Here is a 20,864-nt window from a genome sequence, read left to right on the forward strand (position 1 = left end):
AATATTACAAAAATATTAAAAAGTACGTGTAATTATACCAAATCTCATGAATAGATAGTATAATTATTCTTAAAAATGAAAAGGGTCCATTTTACAAGGTTTCCAATGTAAACGTGCAATTAGTCATTATGCAATTTTTAGTAATTATCCAATTTATGTAACTCTCCACCAGTTAAATGAAAATTCTTGTGCAAGCTAAAGTTCGGTCATATCAAATCATTTACGAACTATATGCTAATCACACGACAAGTGTATTATACTTGTTATATGATTGGTTCAGATCGAATAATTAATTAAGATCTAATCAAACTAATCTGAATTAAAGTTTCTCGGTAGATTATGAAATAAATTTGTGGTTGCTTTTCTCTTCTTGAGGTCGTAAAAATAGCAATAAAATGAATTCAACTAATTGAACTGTATGATCATAGTATTGGAAGTCCACAAATTATATGAAAAACAAGAATTGTTGGAGGGCTAATATTAGAAAATGTTAGTGAGCGTGCATGAATGCGACCGCTCTATTAAAACCGACCCTCCAACCCAAAATGTCTAAGAATATTATGGGGGAGACATATGATGTCGTGGGGGACAGATCGCCCCTCAATGTTGGGAGTCCTTTTCTACAAAGTAATAAAAACATTCTGGAAGAAAGAAAAGGTGTGTGATTAAAGAAGTTCAAAACAGCTTGCTTGATATGGACTCTCACGACCAGTTCTGCTCAATTCGTAGGTGGAGATGCTCCTTCGACATTCCTATTCTCCTCTCTGTGTTAAAGTAGCCATGTGAATCCAAACTTTGTCCATACCATTTTCACAAAGGTGAATGTATGAGTAGAAAATTTTTAGTTCATATATGATGACATGATATGACGAGTGAATTATATTTGTTATGTGGATCATTATTGATCACATTTTTTGAACTGTACACCAATGGTATAATAAATGTATTCTATTTATCAAATAGTTAATTTAGGCAGGATTAAATTTAATCTAAATTAAAATTTGGCTTGACGTGGCGACCCTTGAGGTATTGTTGATTTGCCCATGAATTCAACATTAATGGTTGTGACAACATAATGCAACCAAAACCATTTGTTTGAAAACCAAGACTGGAAACACCCCACCCCCACCAAAAACCGTCCAAGTTTAGACGTGGTCATTTATGGTTTGATTAATTCAAAAAAATAAACATCAATCATAAATTGATTACATATTAATATTAATGACATCAAAATGTGAAAACAGATTCATAGACGGACAAAGATATGAGGTGTAGAGATGATAACAATTTCATTAACACTAAAGGATAATTGTTACAGTGGAGCACAAACAGGAAAAGTTAGGTGATAGGAAAAAGACGAAAGAACTGTACTTAGGAAAAGTTCATTGGGTCAACCCTTTGCAAATTAGCCTGTTTTTAGTACATAAAAGAACACACTAGAAAAGACTATTGGGCAGCAGATTTCTCAAAAAGGGAAAGCCTATTATCACCCAACCTCGACTTGTAAGCTGACTTCTTGTACTCAGACCATGTGAATTCCTTGTACAGACTCTCTTCACCATCTTCCATCACTGACGATAAAGGCCTAATCTTTTCACTCAAACCTGGCCCACCAAAGTAGATCATCGACACCCTTGATTTCAAACTATCAGCCAGCACTCTGTGCTTTACGCTCCTAAACCTCCCATTACTCATTACCTGCAACCACCAAACAGATATATAAAACAACAAGTTAATTAATCAACTAATCATCAATTAAATCAAAACCTCGTACTAATTATTAAATCAATTGAGGAGGTTAATGGTCATAAGTACCTGTAAGGAATCACCAACATTTACGTACAAGGAGGTGTGATCAGATGGGACGGAAACCCATGAACCATCTTTAAGACAGATTTGCAGGCCTGATGTGTTGTTAGACCTCAAAACAGATATGATTTGTGGGTCTGTGTGTTCGCCAAACCCAATCAAATTCCGACCACTCAATGCTTGGAGTTCCGGGCAGGGTGGGTAGTGGTTTAGCCTGAAACAAGAGTCGCTTTTCTCATCTCTAATCAGCCTGCTCAAAGCATCCTTGGACCCCATTTGCAGTTGGTCAGCTATCATCTCCAGGACTTCACACCCCACATTTCTCACTGCTGACACATACTCATTCACAAGACACCTGCACATGTAATAAATATTGTATAAATTTTACGTACGTATTAATGAAATAATAGGGATGAATAATTAATTTTATGTATATACAGTTTAATTACCATAAAGTTTGGGGAATTCCAGGGAAAATGAGGTTGGGATTGTGTGAGTTGGTGGTGGAGAAGAGAAGGTACTCAACCCAGCCCACATCACCGTTGGGCCCGATTCTCTTGTTGCCGTAGCCGAAAGGGTTGGGAGGGCCGGATTTCTCCTTTTCTTGCTGGGGTAATTTGAAGAACTTAACGGCCTCGGCCTCCAGCAGGTTGAAGAGCTCCATTGAAACGCCGTGGTTGATGAGTTTGAAGAACCCCAACTCTTTGCAGGCTTCAACCACACGGGCTTTAGCGTCGGGGTGGGAAAGGTCTACGACTGGAATCCCGGTGAAAATGTCGGGGGGGGGCTTGCATGTCTTGAACTGGGCCAAATTATCAACAATTGGCTGAGATAGAACCACCATCTCTGCGTGCAAATCTTGAGAGGAAGAGATCTTAGAGATGAATTATATAGAAGGATGAGTTGATGGAGTGATGGGGTTTATATATATATATATATAGGGGAAAATCAGGAGGTGGGAGTTGGCTGAAAGCTAATGCATGGAAGTGGAATTGGAAGAGAGATGAAGTTAAGGCAAGAAAGGCGTTGGAAACTATGGAAGGACATCTGGCTTTGTGACTACGCTTGGAAATTTACACTACCGAGGGGAAAACTTCCTTGTCCAATAAAAAGTAAAAAACCACACACTATAACTATAAGAGATAGAAAGAGAAATTAACACATAATAAATGGAGACCACAAGGTTTTTACTTTTGAAACCATTCATATCTATTTTACATATATATATATTACGTGAAAAACATTCTTTTATTACAACCAAAAATACTTTGACCTTTTATTTAAAAATTAAAGAAAAGAATTGATGTCAATTTATTCAAATATTGATAACACTTTAGGAACATTTTTCAATTTTGTGGAAAAGATAAGGGTGTAATTAATGTGGGTATATTACAAAACCTACCAACTTGGATATATATATATATATATATATATATGTATATGTATTTTAAGATACATTGAATATATTCTTTTACCATGATTTCCTTCCTTTACTTGGTACATATTAATTCCTTTTGAGATCTTGTCAATCATGTGTTTCACAATTGAAATATTTTAGTTGAGATTGAGTTAGGTTAAATTTAAATTAATCATATAATTATAATATATTTATCGTGTTATTGATGTGGGTGTTGGTGCTGTTTCAAAGCTTCTTAAAATGTAGAGATTTTGGAATGAAGTAGGAATAAATTGAGGGAAGGACCCTTCAGAATTGTAGGCAGTATGACCCGCAAAATCAGTGCTGGTCCCATGTAATAAAAATTCAAGAAGATATCGTAGAATGAATAAAATCTGTTTAGGAAGTGGGAAAATGAAGAAAAAAAATCAAACAATGTAATATTATTGAAGGATAGTAAAAGTTTCCTAACACACTTTCTCTATATGCAGCCGCAACTAAAAGAACCCCCAGCTAATAAGTGGTCCACACCACAACTATATATATATATATATATATATATATATCAAGAGTTCTCAGAAATGTTCGGCATTTTGATTAATATAATAAACTTTTGAGTTCATTACCTAAAATACAAAATACTTGGAAAAGAACATAAATATTTGGTATACTAAACATGCAAACAATTTCTTTTTCTTAATTACTAAACATCCATCTTTGATAATAAAATTGTAAGAATTCTAGTAAAGTGAATAATATTGATGATGTAAGTATATATTTATCTCATATCCACGTCTAAAATATACTTTTAAAAATGATTGAATATAAACTTAAATTTTGTCCGAGTAGAAGACTTTTAAGGTGGAAAATCGTAAAAGAGAAAAGTCTTAAGATATATTAGGGTAGTAAAATTTGTAACTTGGGCATGGAGATGAACATTTATAGACTTCTTTAGTTTTATGTTTTGACATCAAAATTTTAGAACAAAATTACCAATTAAAAGTCCAAATAATTTAACTAATTGTCTTTTAAATTAAATTTCATAAAAAAAATTAGACTTTAGTGTCTTTACATATGTTCGACCACAAATTCCCAATAAGTCTATACCAAATTTAGCATTACGCATTTTCATGTGTCAATTCATGATACATATATATATATTTTTTGGATTGACTAAGTGGCCTAAAACATATTCAACCACGGCATGTTAATTGATGGGTCCATGTCCTAAATCATAGTGTTCAAACTCAACAGAAATCAGCTCAACTTACCTAAACCCTATTCACATCTATAAAAATAGGTATTCAACACACAACATAAGACAATACAAATACTAACAAATCTAAGGGACTCAAGTCCAAAACTCCACTACCACCATGAAGCTCTACAACGCAAATATTTCACATCTTCTCGGCATCAGATCCTACAAGCCTTGAACCATATTTCAAGGTGGCATGTGATTTTCTTAATTCCACAAGTTCGAAGAAGATTGTGTTTCCACACCCAAGAACAAATTTCAAGCATTTGAATTAAAATTCGGAGGGAAGAATCATAGAATATCATCTTCAAGAGATTATAACACTTTTTATTATTTTAATTTATAAAATCTATTTGCCCATATATATATATATGTTTCTTGTCCTATCATTATCTTTGCAGATACGCAATTGTGTGTGAATAATATGATTTTCACGTGGATTGATCACAGTAAATTCATACATACTTAAATTTGGATCAAGTCCAAATCGGAGCAACCCCAATGAAAAAATACAAATCGTGGTACTAGATTTTGATATGAATTTTAGGAATTATGCCATATTAAATATTTTGCACACACCGACTATTTTTTTAGTAAATATTATAAGCATAAAGCAAGCATGAATGAGAAACATGGATGAAAATACAGAGGAAGAAAAGTGGAATAAACATGTTCATTTTATTCTTGACTTTTAATTTTCATTTTCTTTGATTGATATTGTGGCTTTTAAATTTCCATATTCGGAGAAATCTTACAGCCGCTGAATGGATTTCCCAGCATGCTGGCAGTGGGCCATTTCATAAGCCTCAATATCTTCGTCCTTCACGTCTTTTCCTTTTTCCTTTCTCACTTTTGGTAATTGGAATAAACGAACACACGTGTCAAATTTTGCCGCTGCTATAAAAACTGTGGGCTTCGCATTATGAAAACTACGTTTCCAATAAAATTTATAATAGAAAATTCAATCAACGTCCCAAAACTTTTCAACCCCGACTTTTTCATGGTATATGTATTGTTAACCGTTGCGATATTCGTTACGTGCCCCACTTCGGATTGAACTTTGAGAAAGTAAGATGAAGAATATTTCTTTTTCCATGAGTTATTTAGCATTAATGTTAAAAATTTAATTCTAGTTTTACGACATTTATTTTTCCTAATATGTAGCCGAGTGTAGGTGTGGAAGAATTGGTACCAAGATCATCACGAGGCATTAAAATGCGACAACATGGGTAGACGAGTAAGTCGTGCATGCTCGCCAGATGTACTGAAAGTGTCAGCGCAAGTGTACTTTGAACAACTAACTGATCCCTCCTCTAAAACTGACGAGAGTAGTTGTTTGGGCCTACCCAGAAACCCAGGTTCAATGCTCCGATTGCACATTGTTTTTGTTGCATACCTCTCCTCTCCTAGATTTTATTCCTCTTTCCTCACTACTTCAATTAATTCAATCCATTTTCTTAAAGCAAAAAGTGGTGAATTCAAAATTATTTGTGAATCACTCACTTTATATAAAAGAAAATTCTATTTTGATTTTTAACAAAGTTGTCCAAAATAAACAATTATTACGATTCAAAATCAGCACGTCAACAATAATAGATAACGTCAATATTTATTGGTATAATCCATAAAAAATCGAACCACTCTCAATCAGATAATATGGATGAATAATTTGTAATAGCACTGTAAACAATTTATGATTTGGAGGCATGTCATAGCTTGTTATAATGAATAGAGTTAAAATCATATACTTATATTTATTTTTTGTAAAAGAAAAGGCATAATTTAAAATTTTTATAATCATATCCAAAGAGAATGTTATGGTAGGAAAATCGCCCCAGACAAGTATGTTTAAGATGATTAATGATTTGAGCTACAAAACTCTGAAAATTGTGTTTGCGCTTCAAGTCGTGTATTGTTATAAATATGATTAGGAGATACATTAGGTACGCTCCAATTATAGCTCTTTAATTCTAAATCAGTAAAGTTAAATTTGAGGATAAAATTATGTATATTACATACAATTTGAATTATTCACTTAGTAATTAGAGTTGGTGGGGTATTTATAAATCAGGCCCCTTGGCCTAATTACGTCAAAGTGATGTAATTCAAAAATAGTGGTTGATCCCATGGATATAGGGTGACCAAATTTAATGATGACATCAAATCGATTTAAGTTGAATAGACTCGGTCCAACCCTGAATACAAATTCATGAATATTGAAAATTGATTACTATTTTAATAATTATGGACTAAAAATCGTGGTAAATAATTTTTATTGACTATAATTAAATAAAAATCGACGCAAAAACATAGATTTATCACCAAGAAAAAGTTATTTGCCATAGCTAAGACCATGGTAAAAATATCTGTCATGACTTTTAGCCATCCTTGCGCATACTATGGTTAATAACCATTATATAGCCGTGGTCAATAACTATTTGCTACGACTATTTTATTATTAATCATGATTAAATATTGTATTTTTTGTAGTTTCATAATTCAATTTCTTGTAGGGTGTTTTCATAATTTTCTCAACTATAGTGTGGACGGCATATTAATCTCCACACACCTAATGTGTTCCTACCTGTAATTGTGCGCGATGGAGATCACATGAGAACATTAGATCTTTGATGAAATTGGGCTTTCATCACGTGGAGCCCCTAATTTATATAGTTACTCTTAGAAAATTTCGACTCATCTTTAATAAATTTTGGTACTTGAAATCTAAAGTAAATTAAATAGGTATTGTATGAGGTAATAATTGTAATTTATATAAACACATCCTTAAAGGAGGAAAAAAAAAAATAAAAAACTTACACCAATACTCTGTGTAGTACATTACATCAACACCTCTTGGGGAGTGTAGAATCATATGCATAAAATATAATTATCATCCTATGACATCAAATCTCGAGATCCTAAGAATTTTGGGAGGCAACTCTTGTATTAAAAAAGGAAGTATTATTCTGCTCTTCACTCAGAGATATAGGGAGACCAGGCCCATGTACGCCGCTATGCCATATATCCACAAACCACGTGCCGAAGATCATTTATTGGTTAAGTGGACATTTAAGCCTTACGGGGTACATGTGTTGTGCCCGTGGGCAGGAGATATTTCTTCCCCCCTCTGCACTCTGCACCTACTTCCGGGACGCGCAAGCCGAGTATAAAGAAGACGTTAACCTTCATCTTCTCAGGTCCAACTCCAGACCCACGTCCATGTGGCTTTTCTCCTATTGGGGATGTGCATCCACGAATTACAATTCGACACATACAATCCGAATTAGTTAGTTTGACTTTTTCTTTTTCGTACAGTTCGATAAAGATTGAATACTGGAATTGTGATAATTTTATAATTTACGATCGATTGTGCTCAATTATTCACATTATATTGATATGATTTGTTCAGATGAAACTCAATTATAAATATTGTAACCCTCCATATCCATTTGTTACATTTATTCTTAAATCGCTCTATCTGACTAAGTATTGGGAGATTGTAATTTGAATCCTATTCATTTCCGATCTTACTCATTCGAAAAGTAATCGTACAACTTGAAATTCGATAACTCGAGGATGACAGTTTTACCCAATGTCGACTTCAAGTTACTTTTAAATATGAATATGTGTTCACCAAAAAACAATTAAGATATGCCCTCAATGTGAATTTTTCAAAGTTCAAACTAGTGAAATAAAAAGTGCGTCCAATAATAGTAAAAATTTCATACTTCACAAATTACTGTTGAGATATTGCTAGCGATGAGAACCTAATCAGAATAAATAATGTGAAGAACGAGGTAGTATTTCAATTATTTTAGTGATAGTCATACTTAAAAATAAAACTTCACATGGATTTGCAAAAATACCAAATATGTTTTTCTTAATTTTATAACTCATAAATTAATTTAAATGCATAATTTTATTCATCATAAACCACAGAAACATAATTAGATTGTAATATATATATATATATGTGTGTGTATAGGATAAGGGTACACATAGAGTATATCGTTACCATAATTAATGATGTCCAAACAAAAATTTTCACATGCAATATGTTTCTGGGCATTGATTGGAACAAATGCGCCTTCACACATACGGTTACCATCACTCACGCAACGTGCATCAGACTCCACCTCACTCATCCTTAAAACAAAAGGGACAAAAGAGTGGGCGACGTGCTCCTCAAGTAATAATATGGCCCAGCCTTCTCATGGGCCGCCCATTATCCACTGAAATTGGGCCCAACACCTTGAGTATGAATTTGAGTTGGATCAGATTCATCATAACAACCACGTAAAGTATGAATGTGAGTTGGTCCATAAATTTTAACTAAAGTTAGATACGATCAAATCAAATTAATGATAGAACAAATGCGATACACTTGGTATATAATTAATTATTTTTTTAATTTATTAATCAATCATGTTGTCACTGTATAATTAATTCATATCCGATTAAATTCAATTTGAATTAAAATTTTCAAGGTAGAAGAAGTTCGGACAACCTAAATTTTGAAGCCTTAATGTGAGGAGAACATGGTGGGGGACCTTGACATTGTCTTTGGACAGGTTGGAGAAGAAGTTTCATTGTCCTTTGTCTTTCAGGAAAACATCGAAAACTTGGAATTATTCCCATAATAATTTAGAATTATTACGGAAATTTATTTATGTTATGATGTGTAATAATAATAATAATAATTTTGTAAAAAGAAAAAGAAAGTGAAAAAAGCATATGATGAGGACTGATGGGTATTGGATGAGAAAGGTTGTGATGGGTAAATGGGGAGGGCAAGATTCTCAACGCCACCCCTCTTCCAATCAAAGCTCCTCTGTTTCTCTCTCATCTACCTCTTCTCCTCTCTCTTCTTGGCCCTCCATTTCACTTTCTCCACCTCCAAATGCATTTTCAGATCATCCCCCTTCGACCCTCTTCAGCCCCCTCTCTTCTCTTATCCTTCCACTTATGGAGAACACAAGCACGCCATTCCCACCACCCGTTCCTCCTGCGATTCCCCTGTTTTCTTCTCAGGTAAACAAACAAACAGACCACGACACCATATAACAATCTTTTTATAGACTACTACTGATTCTTGCGTTATGGGTTTTGTTAGATTACTGGGATGTCGTCAAGGAAATGCATCGACTACTGGAGAATTCCACGAGTTTGGGGGCACGGTCTCTGAGGTATATGCAGGGGAATGCTGACAGTTTTGGTGGGAATTTGAGCTTTCACAAGAGGATTTCTTATTTTGATCATCCCCAGAATGAACCTGAAAATGAAATCCCATGTGGATTCTTCCGAGACTTTCCGATCACTAGCTCTGGTTAATTTTCAATTATAACAAATACGGCTCTTTTCTTCTCTTGTTTTTTACTGAAATCTATGTTAATAATTGACTTTCTCAGTTCTTGTTGCTTTTTTGTGGGATTTCCAGATCAAATTTCCATGGAAAAGTGCGACGGGATTGTTGTAGCCTCAGCTATATTCAATGATCACGACAAAATCCGGCAGCCAAGGGGCCTAGGATCCCAAACCCTGGACTACGTATGTTTCTTCATGTTTGTAGATGATGTTACTCTCAAGACATTACATTTCCACAAAATGACTTCAAGAGAATCCGAGGAACACAAGATTGGTGCATGGAGGGTTGTTAAGGTCTCGAGCGAGCACTTATACGAGAACGCTGCAATGAATGGAGTGATACCTAAATATTTAGTGCACCGTCTTTTTCCAAACTCGAAATACAGCATGTGGATAGACGCAAAGCTGCAGCTGGTGATCGATCCGCTTCTTTTGATCCATTCACTACTCGTGAAGGAGAACATGGACATGGCTATATCTAGACACCCGTATTTCCTTCATACAATGGAAGAGGCAATGGCAACTGGTAGATGGAAGAAATGGCGGGATGTTAATGGACTAAAGGTGCAAATGGAGACGTACTGCGACAACGGCTTGGAACCATGGAGTTCAAACAAGCCTTATCCCACAGGTATAATTACCGCATCTGTGATTGTTCCTCTGCAGCAATTAGTTAATTTTGTCTTCAAAGAATGTTTTGAATTCTGCAGACAAAGTAGTTGTTCGATATGGGTGGACCATACGTTGTTTGCAGAAAACGACAAAGGGCAGAAACTGGATAAGATTATCTCCCCACAGAATTTTCAAGAATTATTTTCTCATGATGTATGAGTTGTAGTTCTTGAAGTAAAAGATAAGACAAAAGGTTTACCTATAATGGCTTCTAACTAAGTGTATTTTCTAAGACAAGCTTCTTAATTTTGAGCGTTCTTAGATGCAGTGTGCTTTTCTGCTTCTGGACTCTTCTTTCTCTCAAATTATTCCTCTTTTAACCCTTTAAAAGATTCTTGTCTGAATCACCAAAAAAAAGTAAGATTCTTGGACACAACTTGCAAGGACAGAATTGTTTAAAGACAGCTAAGCTTTGCTCTTTCTTCTTCATTCGTTGATGCTTGAGCTGCCATTCTTGAAAATCATCTCCATTTGTTGCAATTGTCTTTTATTAACATAAATCTATGGAAAAACTGCAGATGTTCCAGATAGTGCTCTAATCCTGAGGAAGCACAGTGCAGCCAGCAATCACTTCTCCTGTCTTATGTTCAATGAATTGGAAGCATTCAACCCAAGAGATCAACTGCCCTTTGCATATGTGAGGGACAACATGAACCCAAAGCTGAACATCAACATGTTTGTGGTTGAAGTGTTTGAACAGGTGGCAGTTGAGTATAGACACAACCTTAAGCAGGGTGGGGCCAGCGTGGGACCCAAAGTCAACATGGTGACCTCTGATTGGTTAGCTAATGGGAGGAGTAGTAAATGTGAAGGGTATCTTCTAAAGATGTGGGGGGAATCCCACGGGTGATTTTTGTCTGTCCTCCTTTAATTAACTCATAGTATCAATTTGCTGTTCCACAGAATGAAAGATAACTAACCAAACGACCCCTCACAGGAAAAGCTGACAATAGCTGAACGAGTTGGCAGTGAGTGTTTTTGTTTGGTAGGCATGGCCAATCATATCGCTCAGCTGGTCTGTTTGGATTTCAAGATTCATTTTTTCTTTTCTTTGACACTGTTTTTAATGGCCAAAAATTTTATATAAGTTGTGAAGTTGTTTTGTAGTTTCGAGTAGTGAAACATTTTTTTATCCTATTTTTATATTATATATAATGTTATTTTTTTTGTGCATATATTGTAAGCAGTCATACTTTTAAGTTATAATTTTTAATTTTAAAAGAAATACATATACTAAAATGACAGAAAATTTCAATCAATACACATCCGATGCAGTTGCATATGTTGTAGAATTTGTCAAAATGGAAAGGAATCAATCATAACTCGTAGCATGCAGACATTTTTCTTATCCAAAGATTCTCAATACATTTCTCAAAATCTAAAAACCCCATCATTTATTTTTAGAAGTACGTATGTCCAATGAAAGCGATTTAATTAACATTTCAATTTTGCATAGCCTGCAATAGGAAAGCATATCAAGTCAAAAATTATAATTTGAATCGAGTTAAGTTGATTCCATATAAATAATATGTAAACTGAATACATTTATTTCGTAATTGAGGTAGTATTTTTTAACTAAAATAATCAATTAATAAATATAGACAATATATATTACTTACATATAATTAATGGGAAAAATGCAAAACAACCAATCGTGATATTCCCAATAGGCAAATTACTTCACCTGTTAAAAAAAAAAGAGGGTAATTTACCCTCATGAATTTTTTAAAAATTAACAATTTATTTCTTTATAAGTAGTTTGTTCATTTACAATATTAAATACGATAAATTGTATTAAATCCTCAAAACAATTGGAATTTAACGAAATCAAATTTTGGTTAAAATTGGTAGCGAAAGCTTGAATGGAGAATTAGTAGGTAGGAATAGGTGGATGAGGAAGGCGGTTGGGCGATAGACTCGGGAATTACGCCCGCCAGAATCCAACTAACATTCAGGCTTCAGCCACCCTATATACATCCTACACTACCATTCCGCAGCCGGCCTACAATATCATCGTTGCGTTTAGCCTCAACCTCCTCAAGTAATTAACCCTATTCATGAGAGGATTTGGAAATTTCGAATATTAAACTACCAATATGCATGTATTAATATTATCAATAATTCTATAAAATATTTTATAAACTTTTTAGGAAATCATCACAATAATGTTTGATTATTTAATTCCTAGAATAATGTGTGTAATTTATATATTACTTATCAACAATAAATTCTCTACATGCGTTAATAAAGATAACTTAAAATCAGTTTTTTTTTTATCTTTAAATATTATTATGATCAGCATATATAAAACTATAATTTATACATCATAAATGCTATATTTTCTTGTATTGCTAGGATTGGCAATGGTTTCAACTTAGGTAGGTTTCGCCGAACCCACAATCAATCCTATTTAGGTTTAGTAAAACAAGCTATTTCGCTCAAACCCTATTCCTAATCTGATAGGTCTAATATAACACATGAAATACTGTTATATTTTTTTTTGAAAAAATAAAATTATTATTTATAAATATCTAATAAACTATTATGATGTTAAAAATATAATTTATTTTGTAATACAAATATTAGTACAATTTATAAAATACATTTGTAAATATTATTGTGGCCAACTTTCAGACACGATTCAATAGAGTCCATAAAATTAAAATCCGATTTCAAATTTGAAACCTGAGCCCATTCTATTAAAATTGATAACATGTTTTGAACTTAATACCACTAGTTGCCCACCAAGCAAGGAATTAAACTATACGCCATAATACAGTGATGCAACGAAAAACACAATTAAGAAAAAGCAACTTTGGCGAACCTATATAAAGCGTGTTTTCCCTTCAATCCTTCCCACATAAATCCATTGAGGAGAATAACAGAAAAATGGCAGCAGCAGCAGCAGCAGCGAAACTGATGGCAATTCACAGCAAGGAAGCAGATATTCACCAGGGAGACATATGCAAGGTGAAAGCTCTGCAAGTACTGGAGGAATTCTCAGTGCCGAAAGGACTGTTGCCGGTGGAGGAAATACAGGAGATGGGTTTCAACCGAAGCACAGGGTTCCTTTGGTTTAAGATGAAGAAGAAAGTAGAACACAAGTTCAAGAGCATAGGCCAAACTGTTATCTACAACGTGGAGATTACTTGTTTCCTTGAAAAGGGCCACTTGTCGAAGCTGACGGGAGTTAAGGCCAAGGAGCTCATGCTTCCTGTGGGCATCACTGACATTCTCGTTGGAGAACCTTCCCCTGATACGATCAAGTTTACGACCGCCATCGGCGTCTCCCGTTCCTATCCTGCCTCCGCCTTTGCATCTCAAGACTAGCTACACACTGCAACTTCAACTTCCACTACTTCACATCAATCCATGATGAAGAGAAGGAATAATTAAGAATAAATGCGTTTTTATGCGTATTGTTCACTGTTACTCTAGTATTTGTTATGGTTAATTTTCCCGTGACATGCATGTCTTACCTTAAATATATTAAATGCAATTCTCGTTTCCTATCTTTTGCACTCTCGCATTCCAGTTCTTTATTTTCTTTAAGCTAGTAAATAAATCTTGTATCATTTTAATTTTTTGTTATTTTGGTCCTTCCATGGTCGGGTTTCTCAAAAAAATTTTGGGATTTTTGTTCCAAATCCATAAAAGAATAAAAAATTACAGGATATATTTTGCTATTTAAAAAAGATGAAGAACTAAAACGTCAAAGCAAAAGATACAGGACGGAAATTATCTTCCATACTAAGAGGGTCCATATCCCATGGAACATGCATTCACCCAGATCCGAATTTGTACAAATTATTCGGCCCAATCAAAATTGATGGACTTCTCATATTTCTCAACTTAAGCATTAAATAAATTGATTGGCCTACTCACATTTCTTGGGCTTAGTTTTCACAAGTAAAGGAGGAGATTGATCCTTTCCCAACTAAAATTTCCCCATCAATCCCCCGCGTAACATGAACATGCCCCCCTAACCAACAACCAACAACCTCACTTCTTTACAGTAAAATCTCCTGATACGCATCTCTTTATTTCCTTCTCTTCTGAATCTATCCATGTCCACCGGTTTACACAGATGGATTTCGCTTGGCGCCTGTTGCTAGAAGCAGTATATATGAATACTGTCCTGAAATTTAGTTGTTACTGGGAACTCGGCTGAGTCCGTGTTGAAACCGCAAGATTTTTCAATGACACATGTGCCTTACGACAATGCAGATTTTAACCAGCGATCGTTTACCAAGGTTCGTAATTCGTAGTATATTTGCCATGATTTCGATTAGTTGCTTTCTGATATTGTTTCTGTTCATGATATTCGAGTATATGCAGTTGTTGTTATCAGTTGTCAAACGAATTGCAGATGATATGGAATTGGATTGAAACTGATGATTCTTTTAGATATTCAAACGTTGTGTATGGGAGTTCGAATGAACTTAGTGTTTGCTGAGATGTTTGGTTTCTCTTAGACCACTCCGCTCTACTCCGTTCTGTTGCCAAACAAATGTGTGTAATTATAGCGTCACTGTTATTCTTTTTTTGCTTGTTCAACTAAATATGAAGTGCTTTAGGTTTGTTAGACTGCTTTTGTGTTAAGTTGTTAACTTTATTTCAAGTATACTATGCAGTATGCACTATGCAGAAAGAAGATGTATTTTATTGACCTCCTGTTACGAGTAATTCTGCTCGCTGTGTTTTCTTTCTATTTTGCATGCATTACTTTCTGGTGTACAGGAAATTAGTAGATAGAATCTTTCATATTGGTAGTCATGGGGAACAGACACAATCAGATACGAGTTTACATGTCCTGCAGGTTGTCACAACCATGCAGCTTTGTATTGCCTGTTTTCCTCTTATTATTATGGTTGACTTTGTTAGAATATCCTTTGAATTGCTTAGCTTTATGCATGTCTATAGTCTTCGATACCACTCAATCCGCCCCACGATATATCTTCACACAGGTTTGGCACAAGAAACAAATGATCACCATCTCGTATGACACTTAAGTCATCTATTTCTGCATTCTCTGCATTTAATACTTTTGTAGGATTATCGTCTCCAAATTTTTGACCTGCAGTACGGTGAGGAGGATTATCAGATACACCACAATGGAAAGTGTTATTTGTTCACATTACTACTAATAAAGTCTTTTTTTTAAATAATTACTAGTAATAAAGTCTTTGGTCATAGTTAAGGCCACATTTTTGTTCTCAATTTTTTTTGAATTGTCCTTCACCAATCTATTATATTATGCACTTCAAATTGTTGCTGAATTTCAAGTTTGTATAGAATTATTTCAAGGAACGCGTACCTGCTATTTTCAGTAGCTCTTCTAGTGAATCAGGTAGAATTATTAGCTTAGCGAGCTGCTTCCTGGTATCATTCGGCTTTTGAAAATTCATGTGAATGGTGACTCTCTTCACTGGTTTAATTGCTTCGACACCAGTTGGATACTTAGAACTGCTTGAGCTGGGTTTTGCATCTTTTTTGTAACAATTGGTGCCAGAATTGCTGGTTCCAACTAATTTCTTTTCATTTTCATAATTCAGCATGAGGTCATATATGCCCTTGTTTGCCTGGTGATCTTCTAGCTCTTCTGTTAGCTGACATCTCTCATTTGGTTTATTCACATTTCGTCCTTCTAGAAAAATCCTGACCATTTCAAGATGGCCCTTGCGAACAGCAGTCTGAAGATCACTTTCCCCATCCTCAGCAGATGAATTGGCATCTACTTCAGTTCCTGATTGGTTTGTTACCGTAAATCTTGAACCGGACACATCTTTAGTTGGTTTCTGGTCCAATGAGTCACCATAGAGATTATCATGATCTTCAGTGTGACTATCGCATTCTCTTTGAGGTTCTCTACCAAGCCAATTTTTGACGATAAGACTTGGATCCTGTTGGCCCTCAATGTCGTAACTTCTCCATACTTTCAGTTTCTTCAAACCAACAATAGTTGTTTAGTATGAATTTGCAGAAAGGACATCTGAAAATAGAATGATGCTTGGTAAATTACCTGGAAAAGATTGTTCATAACAATGTGTTCATCTTCTGGGTTTGCTCGAATAATGTTTAGAAATGTGGTCTTGTTTAGCCGTAGTATTTGAGAAACTTCTGTCGTTCGAACACCAAATGGCTGAGGCTTTCCACATAGAACACCTATTTCTCCAAAAATTTCCCCTGTGGAAGCCTTTCCGATGATCTGTATGCATATATAAAAATGAAATCACATTAAATAATCGTTTGTTTCTATTTATGGAAACATATGCATCTGGGGTCATGCAGAAAGCCTTACTCGATCCTGCCCATTAACCTTTCCCATAAAATCCTGCAACATAATTATTTGCAGAGAGAAGGTGAGAAGCTGAAGTTTTTTGGGGCTTCTATAGATTTATTACAGTTCATTCAGGAGCATGCAACTTACTTACCACTGCTCCAGAGACCAATATATATGTATTTGTTGGAGCCTCATTCTGCAGAATCACTTCTTGTCTGGGAGCGTAGTACTCAGCTTCCATTTCTGTGACCTTCCAATAGAACAAAGGAACAATGAAATCTTGCCAATCTTCTTAAATTTGATGTTTCATGAGAGAAAAATGAGTTCCGAGCATGCATTATGATGAACTAGTGAACTGAGTAGAAAGCATACCAGCTGGAAAAGAAAGTCACTGGAAACCCCATGGAATAGAGGGACATTTTGAACAATAGGGTAAAACAGATAGTTTACAATGCTGCAACGAATGGCTCTCGGCAACCCGTTCAAGGTCTCTTGCTGCTCCAATTCTTCTGTCTTGAATTTGAGACAAATATAGGACAAAATTTGCTCTTGAATATCTGGGGGCAAATGATTCCTTTTTGCGAATTCTGAAGCAGAAGTAACAGAGTCTCGCTACAGCACCAAACCAAATTTCTCTACTATTAGCTGAATAGTTTCAGTAAATTCCAGTCAAAAGTTGAAAGCTAGTAGTCTCCCAGTAACTAGACGTTTCTAACACCGAAAATTGTATGATAAAAATGTCGTTAGCTAAATACAGCCTAAACTTGGCTAATGTCTCTATCCACCGAAGTCACCAAATTAAAGCTTATGTGCATGCACAAGGACCCGTGTGTGCACCAAGAATTGCCTTATCCAATCTGTTGCTTATTATGTCATAGTTCTGACGACACAAATTAGCTGCAGAGTTTAGGTGGTGAATTTTGATGAATGTATCACTTAACATTTTTCCCCTAAGATTATCTAAACCACAAGCTGAATGTGTCAGCAAATGAGGGACTTTGAATGTATATAATCATCCTAGAATGTCCTTATAAAACATGCATGCCTGTGTGCAAAGGGAGAGATAGAGAGAGCATACAAAATTTCTGGTGCGGCAGGTCCACTGAACTACAAGGTTTGTCATGTTTCCGATGAGGTAAGATGTCAATCCGAGGTTGAATAGCATGTAAAAAATATAAAAGAGCATCTCTCTTGGGTTTTCAGCATGTAAATCCCCATAACCTGTTGTAGTTAGTGTTACAATTGACCAATACAGTGCCGCTACATATCTGTCCCAAAGTCCCATTTGCTTGAAATTAGAGTAGGCCGCACCAATCCAGGTTCTTTTTGGGTCAGGGTATCTGTCTGCAATCATATAGTTGAAGCACCCGGCACAATGTACAGCAAACAAAGTTACCTGAATTTGATCAAAATGTGCAACTTAATTGTCGATGCACATGCTTATAATGCATGAGGATTTAGTTCTACATGTGCTAAACTCCATTTTACCCCTCTATATTTCACAAAATAGCTAACAATTACCCAGTACATCAAAATAAGCTAAAAGCCCATTGTTTTCATAAATTCAACGCAAAACCCGCCTCTAATGAAATTAACAGAAGGTGGGATGCACATGCCCTCAGTGCGTTTTGGCTTCATCTTTTTCGTCCTTGGACCTTTTTTTGGTATTTTTTACAAAAATACCCCTTGTTGTGTGTATATAAGAATTTTGGTCAAATTGACTTGTTTTTAGTGGTATTTTTTGCATTTTTTCCACCCTCCTAAAAAATAAATAATTTTGTTTTATATATATTTATTTAAATATCAAAATACTTAAAATATATGTAATAATTTTTTACTATTTCTAAAAACACAAGGAAGTTGTTAGCTGAGCTTTCAAAATATAGAGTGGTTTTTTGCTATTGAACAGTTCAACATGTGGAATTTGCTGTTACTTACAGCTATGAGTTTGGTGCAACGAGTCCAAAAGTAGTTAAATCGGATGTCCTTTTCAAGCCTGTAACGAAAGAAGTACGGAACTTGTTTCATTCTAAAAATATTGTAGAAAAGAAAACGCTAAATTCATCAATTCAGAGTGGTGCAACACCTTGTAAACAGAGAGCTCACGCGTCTGAGACGCCAAAGACGTAGCATGCTTAGCAATTTAAAGCCTAGTCCACCAGTATGATCTGTGAATAGCAGGCTGAGAGATTGAAATGGTAGTGTTGAGCAGACATCAAAAGTGAACCAGGTCGATACATACCTATTAGTTGAATATAGCACAGGATAACATTTAGCCTGAGCTTATATGAACATGATATTTCTTGGCTCCTCCAAAAGTTGTAGAAGCTGAATATTACCTTATTGCTATTCTTTTGGGATTATCAATAAGAAGATATGACTGACTATCAAGATATGCCACGAAGAATGTGAGAACAATATCAACTGCAAAAAAGCTGTTGACGATGTTGTCAAAGATGAACAGAACATCTTGCTTGTAATTTAGAAATGCAAACTCAAACGGAGAAATCCAAGCTGAATAGATGACCAGGAGAATTAGAAACATCTCCCAAGCCCTGAAATAATAAATGATGGAAAATAAGAATCAACGGCAGGGTAACTCTCAGGTTTAGAGAGATTAGGCAGGGTCATCACCTGTAATGTGGATCAAATGGGGAAACTATGTGCCTTCGGAGTTTTGTTGCTTGATTGATCCTAGCACCTAGGGATGGAAGAAGATCACTAGAGAAGAAGCCACTGTGGGTTCCTGTGCTCATGTGAAGCTCCTCCATGCAGAAGCAACTTAGGAAGCTTTTTGAACGTGAAAACGGCATTTTGGGTTTTGAGAAGTAAGACCCTCTATGATACAGTTAGAGTACGTTAGGAATTTCACTCATAGTAAGTCTAGGAGGGGAAGATATATATATACATAAACATAAGGCCGTCCCGAGATGGGTTTTCTTTCCTTCTGGTTTTCCCTTTGAAGGAAGTTGCGATTTCCAATATGCATGAATGTATTTGGAAGCTTTATGCAGCTAATATGTCAATAAGGATGTTAGTAGAAAAGATATGAAAGGTTAAGAAGGGAATATTTCTTGGTCTTAACTGAACACGGAAGCTAAAGTGGCAGACAACCTGAGTTCCATCCAGTGCAGAACTTGCAGAGACGAAATCTGATAGAAAGGAGGGTAGGGGATAGATAGGCAACGGGAATGTGGGACGCGAGATGGGATAGCCCTGGTGTTGATGTTGGTGGAGCTGATGGAAGATCCATTATCGACCAATATGCTAATACTGATGGTGTTTTCTAGGCATTTGAAGGACAAGATTGGAACGATAATTAAAATGGTGTTTTCATTCCAGGAATTTAGAAAAGATGGACCACTAGCATGATATACTGAGGATTGGGTGAAGTGTCTCGGTTATGGACCTTCTGTTGGTTGCCTCTGGCATGGGATTGTTGTGGCAAAATAATATGTTGGCCAAGTATTAAACACATCATGAGGGCGATATGCCAAAAGCTAAACAGGATTGTGTGGAGTCATTGATCTCAATGATCTAACATATATAGAACAATTTAAATGATAAAAACTCATTATCAGTTCCATTCTTTTTGTTTTTTTCTCTAATGAAAGGACAAAAGAGTTTGAGGTTGTTGGTGTATGTTATTGCTAGGCAATTAGAACCGTATATGTGTGAACTGGATTCCCGCCATATATCCGACCACCCTCTCTCTCTCTCTCTCTCTCCCGACGGATATGTTAAGCAGGTGGGTAATCTTTCATCGATAATCATATGTGGACCAACCTCTTTTTGATTGATTTCTGGCAGTAATGTAAAAATCTGATATTTTCTAAGAAAAGGTATGGCACTGGATTTTCTCCTTCATCGTTTAATTGTTTCCTCTACTTTATTCTAGTTGACTCTGTGGGTCGTATGGGGTTTAACACCTTCCTGTCTATTTGGTTACTTTGATATATACTGGTTTGTGCCAAATATTCAACTAGAAAAGTGATTATTTTAGCTAGACTCGCAATCAATGTTGCCGGTGAGTCTTGATAGCATCATCTTAAACAGTAATATCCATCCGGATTCATTATTGG

At 35.4% G+C, this 20,864-nt stretch overlaps 4 protein-coding genes across 6 annotated transcripts; 2 read left to right on the forward strand and 2 right to left on the reverse strand.

The window, feature by feature from the left end:
* Positions 1-1,265: 1,265 nt before the first annotated feature.
* LOC105167292 (gibberellin 2-beta-dioxygenase) lies at positions 1,266-2,884 on the reverse strand. The gene is made up of 3 exons (XM_011086945.3): positions 2,259-2,884; positions 1,816-2,164; positions 1,266-1,698 (listed from the first exon to the last, which is right to left on the reverse strand). The coding sequence occupies exons 1-3, from the start codon at positions 2,651-2,653 to the stop codon at positions 1,447-1,449; spliced, it is 996 nt and encodes a 331-aa protein (XP_011085247.1). The 5' UTR covers positions 2,654-2,884; the 3' UTR covers positions 1,266-1,446.
* Positions 2,885-9,211: 6,327 nt separating this feature from the next.
* On the forward strand, positions 9,212-11,672 carry LOC105167293 (transmembrane protein (DUF616)). The gene is made up of 4 exons (XM_011086947.3): positions 9,212-9,494; positions 9,577-9,789; positions 9,901-10,458; positions 11,018-11,672. Exons 1-4 carry the CDS (start codon positions 9,245-9,247, stop codon positions 11,347-11,349), a joined length of 1,353 nt encoding a protein of 450 aa, XP_011085249.1. The 5' UTR covers positions 9,212-9,244; the 3' UTR covers positions 11,350-11,672.
* A 1,716-nt stretch (positions 11,673-13,388) lies between these two features.
* LOC105167294 (uncharacterized) lies at positions 13,389-13,829 on the forward strand. The gene has a single exon (XM_011086948.3). The coding sequence runs from the start codon at positions 13,389-13,391 to the stop codon at positions 13,827-13,829; it is 441 nt and encodes a 146-aa protein (XP_011085250.1).
* Positions 13,830-15,243: 1,414 nt separating this feature from the next.
* LOC105167295 (potassium channel KAT3) lies at positions 15,244-20,304 on the reverse strand. 3 transcript variants are annotated; one of them, XM_088883828.1, is made up of 11 exons: positions 19,417-20,304; positions 19,122-19,217; positions 18,869-19,024; positions 18,721-18,778; positions 17,861-18,178; positions 17,155-17,394; positions 16,934-17,032; positions 16,801-16,833; positions 16,522-16,707; positions 15,817-16,444; positions 15,244-15,576 (listed from the first exon to the last, which is right to left on the reverse strand). In XM_088883828.1, exons 1-11 carry the CDS (start codon positions 19,593-19,595, stop codon positions 15,407-15,409), a joined length of 2,163 nt encoding a protein of 720 aa, XP_088739954.1. In that variant the 5' UTR covers positions 19,596-20,304; the 3' UTR covers positions 15,244-15,406. The 3 variants fall into 3 exon arrangements, with proteins under 3 accessions (XP_088739954.1, XP_011085251.1, XP_088739955.1); XM_011086949.3 differs by having other exon boundaries at positions 19,122-19,337; XM_088883829.1 differs by lacking the exon at positions 19,417-20,304 and having other exon boundaries at positions 18,869-18,950; positions 19,025-19,262.
* Between the last annotated feature and the right edge of the window lie 560 nt (positions 20,305-20,864).

The sequence above is a fragment of the Sesamum indicum genome, linkage group LG8 (genome assembly GCF_026168435.1).
Source record: "Sesamum indicum cultivar Baizhima isolate 11 linkage group LG8, ASM2616843v1, whole genome shotgun sequence".
In the NCBI taxonomy this organism is placed as follows: Eukaryota; Viridiplantae; Streptophyta; class Magnoliopsida; order Lamiales; family Pedaliaceae; genus Sesamum; species Sesamum indicum.

What these genes read in the sequence shown, in the direction of transcription:
- LOC105167293 (XM_011086947.3), top strand. Translation starts at nt 9,245, where the DNA reads ATGGGGAGGGCAAGATTCTCAACGCCACCCCTCTTCCAATCAAAGCTC. An exon ending in TTCCCCTGTTTTCTTCTCAG is followed by an intron (nt 9,495 to 9,576) that starts GTAAACAAACAA and finishes GGGTTTTGTTAG; the next exon opens with ATTACTGGGATGTCGTCAAG. An exon ending in AAACAAGCCTTATCCCACAG is followed by an intron (nt 10,459 to 11,017) that starts GTATAATTACCG and finishes GAAAAACTGCAG; the next exon opens with ATGTTCCAGATAGTGCTCTA.
- LOC105167292 (XM_011086945.3), bottom strand. Translation starts at nt 2,653, where the DNA reads ATGGTGGTTCTATCTCAGCCAATTGTTGATAATTTGGCCCAGTTCAAG. An exon ending in GGAATTCCCCAAACTTTATG is followed by an intron (nt 2,165 to 2,258) that starts GTAATTAAACTG and finishes TTACATGTGCAG; the next exon opens with GTGTCTTGTGAATGAGTATG. An exon ending in ATGTTGGTGATTCCTTACAG is followed by an intron (nt 1,699 to 1,815) that starts GTACTTATGACC and finishes TGGTGGTTGCAG; the next exon opens with GTAATGAGTAATGGGAGGTT.
- LOC105167295 (XM_011086949.3), bottom strand. Translation starts at nt 19,595, where the DNA reads ATGCCGTTTTCACGTTCAAAAAGCTTCCTAAGTTGCTTCTGCATGGAG. An exon ending in CCATTTGATCCACATTACAG is followed by an intron (nt 19,338 to 19,416) that starts GTGATGACCCTG and finishes TTATTATTTCAG; the next exon opens with GGCTTGGGAGATGTTTCTAA. An exon ending in GTGAGCTCTCTGTTTACAAG is followed by an intron (nt 18,779 to 18,868) that starts GTGTTGCACCAC and finishes CTTTCGTTACAG; the next exon opens with GCTTGAAAAGGACATCCGAT.
- LOC105167294 (XM_011086948.3), top strand. Translation starts at nt 13,389, where the DNA reads ATGGCAGCAGCAGCAGCAGCAGCGAAACTGATGGCAATTCACAGCAAG.